General features: G+C 47.1%; 1 protein-coding gene across 1 annotated transcript; it reads right to left on the minus strand.

The window, feature by feature from the left end:
• Nucleotides 1-1,973: 1,973 nt before the first annotated feature.
• LOC110307348 (biorientation of chromosomes in cell division protein 1) lies at nt 1,974-2,543 on the minus strand (the record flags this gene model as incomplete). Its single annotated transcript, XM_085835239.1, has 1 exon — nt 1,974-2,543. A coding segment is annotated over one exon (552 nt), but the record flags the coding sequence as incomplete, so codon positions are not given.
• Nucleotides 2,544-3,204: the final 661 nt, after the last annotated feature.

The raw sequence follows: 3,204 nt of genomic DNA on the forward strand, positions 1-3,204 counted from the left end.
CCGTTCAGGCTGCTGGTCACTAATTGTAGCAGAGGGGCCAGAGGGATGGCTTAGTGGTTAAAGCACATATGGCTCTTCCAGAGTACTGGAGTCTGCTTCCTTGTACCCATATTCAGAGGTGCAGAGTTGCCTGTAACTCAGAGTACTGGAGTCTGCTTCCTTGTACCCATATTCAGAGGTGCAGAGTTGCCTGTAACTCCAGTTCCAGGAGATTTGATGCTATCTTCTGACCTCCTCAGACACAGACTCACAGAGACACATACAAGTACATTAAACATTAAAAATACATCTAAAGTCAACAAGGTTTTTGTTGGTGGTGGGTTTTTTTGTTTTGTTTTTTTGTTTTTTTTTTTGTTTTTGTTGTTGTTGTTGTTTTTCGAGACAGGGTTTCTCTGTATAGCCCTGGCTGTCCTGGAACTCACTTTGTAGGCCAGGCTGGCCTCAAACTCAGAAATCCACCTGCCTCTGCCTCCCGAGTGCTGGGATTAAAGGCGTGCACCACCACGCCTGGCAACAAGTTTTTTAAAGTAGTGGCAGAGGCTGGAGAGACAGCTCAGTGATCAGAAGTACTCACTGTTCTTCTTCCAGAGGACCTGGGTTTGATACCTAGCATCCACATGGAAGCAAATGGAATTACTAACTGTAACTCCACTTCCAAGAGGTCTGATGCTCTCATCTGGCTTCTGCAGGCACCAGGCTCTCTCATGGTACACAGATAAGCATGTGGGTAAAACACCCATACACATAATAAAAATAAAATAATTTTTTTTAAAAAAATCACTTTTAGCCAGGTTGCGGTGGTACACACCTTTAACCCTAGCACTCAGGCTAGGGCAGATGAATCTCTGTGAAATTTACGCCAGTCTTGTCTATAGGGAACAGCTAAGGCTAAACAGAGAAGCCCTGTCTCAACAAAACAAAAAGTAAGCAGTGGTAGAATTTGAGGGTGGGCAGGAAAAGTGCAGTCCTCCTGCTGCACAATAAAGCCTTTAAATTCATTGTAATAAATAGACAATAGATAGATAGGCAGGTAGATAGATATAGACAGACAGACAGATAAAGTAATGGTAGAGACAGGTTTACTTATTTTACAGGGAAATTGGCATGTACTAAAAAGCCAGCCATGAAGCCTAATACAGTACTGCATGCCTTTGATTCCAGGCCAGGGAGACAGGAAAATTGATCTCTGTGAGTTACCAGCCATTCGGTCTACATAGTGAGAGAGTCTCTCTATTTAGTCCTGGCTGTCCTATAACTCAATGTATAGTCCAGGCTGGCCTCAAATTCTTCTTCTTTTTTTTTTTTATTGTAAAACATCCACTATTTATTACCTTTTTTTTTTTCTAAAAACACAAACATGAGAACTGAGCACGGCACCCAGAGTGACTCATCCCTGCGGATGGGGAGATGCCAGGACAGAAGCTATGCAGCTTTCCATGCACCCCAAGTCTCAGCTTCCTCACTCACTCCAGGGCTCCAACAAGGAAAGGAAACCACTAAGATTTCCAAGCACAGGAAGGTCACAACAACCTTAAGGCTACTGATGCTAACTGCCACACGCTGCAGTCTGTAACTCTAGCATATCAAAACCCACCACCAAACAGCTGCTCCCACCGACCCTCGATGTCCTGACCAGCTAGCCTCCAGCCTGGCTTCTGCACACCACAAAATGCCAGCGCTGACATCCACATGCAGTGTCTGTATTCAAGTATAAAAGTTCGTTCAGGACAGCCCATGTCACTGTAGTGCGTATACCTCTGTAGTGTCTACTGGGGTCACACCCTTCGACAGGCTGGTCAAAGGTAACACAATCCATGAGCACGTACAGGTAACTGTCCCACCACCAAACTTGCTCTCCATCTGATGTGGACACCACCGCAGTCAAGGCCAAAATCTTGACATTAATAATGACATGGCCGACTAAATTTATATTCGTATGAAACAGGAGTTCATTGCTTAAGTAGAGCTTTCCAAAGGTACCGGGCAAATTCTTAGGAAGCATCCTGGGATGGTGCTGGAGGATCCTGGCTTTCAGGTTCTGGAGGCGGAGCTGGCACAGCTTCTTTTTTCTGGGCAGCCAGGAACTCATGGATTGCTCGCTCTATCTGTGGCCTGAAGATGTGGTTTAGTTTGGGGTCTACCACCTGGGAAATGATCCTGTCCACTCCTGCTTCCAACATACCCGACTGAACCACGCTCGGCCTCAGCCCATTTCGCAACTGGTTCTTGTTCATTGCAGGATTCCATTCCTGTTTGTCCAGATGTGTTGACATGAAATTATCCACCTTCTGCCTTAGGTTCTGGTAAGCTGGCTTAGTGTCCACGTCGGCCAGGCAGTCCCGGCGGAAGCTGTCAAACAGCCCACGGCTCTTGAGCTGCTCCACTAAGAGAGCGATGAGCTGCGGGTCTCCCGGAGGCAGCGAAGCGGGATTGACAGGGCCGCCCGCCCCACTCGAGCCCCCAGCCGGTCTGGAGGCCTGGCCCGCCGCGCCGGCTCTTGCACCGCCCGCGCCGGGCCCCACGCTCCGCGGCTCCCGGTTCCTTCTTCTTCCTCTTCTTCCTCTTCTTCCTCTCCTTCTTCTTCTTTTCTTCTTCTTCTCCTTCTTCTTCTTTTCTTCTTCTTCTCCTTTTCCCTTCTTTCTTCTTCTTCTTTCTTCTTTCTTCTTCTTTCTTCTTTCTTCGTTGTTGGTTTTTTGTTTGTTTGTTTTTTTGTTTGTTTTGAGATAGGGTTTCTCTGTATAGCCTTGGCTGTCCTGGAACTCACTTTGTACACCAGTGGCCTCGAACTCAGAAATCCGCCTGCCTCTGCCTCCTGAGTGCTGGGACTGGGACTAAAGGTGTGCGCCACCACGCCCGTTTTTTTTTTTTTAAGATTTATTTATTTATTATATGTGAGTACACTGTAGTTGTCTTCAGACACTCCAGATGAGGGTATCAGATCCCATAACAGATGGTTGTGAGCCACCATGTGGTTGCTGGGATTGGAACTCAGAACCTCTGGAAGAGCAGTCAGTGCTCTTAACCGCTGAGCCATCTCACCAGCCCCCGCTTCTGCTTCTGAAATGCTGGGATTAGAGGCATGCCACCAAGCCCAGCTTTATTTCCTATTTCTCTTATTTTTAGCCAAGATTGAAGGCTTTTTTTTTTTAACAAGGGGTGGTGGTAGGGGTGGGAAGGAGAAGAAGGGGAGGAAAGAAAAGGGGG

This window comes from Mus caroli, unplaced genomic scaffold, assembly GCF_978045245.1.
Source record: "Mus caroli unplaced genomic scaffold, Mus_caroli_1 scaffold_2, whole genome shotgun sequence".
Taxonomy (NCBI): domain Eukaryota; kingdom Metazoa; phylum Chordata; class Mammalia; order Rodentia; family Muridae; genus Mus; species Mus caroli.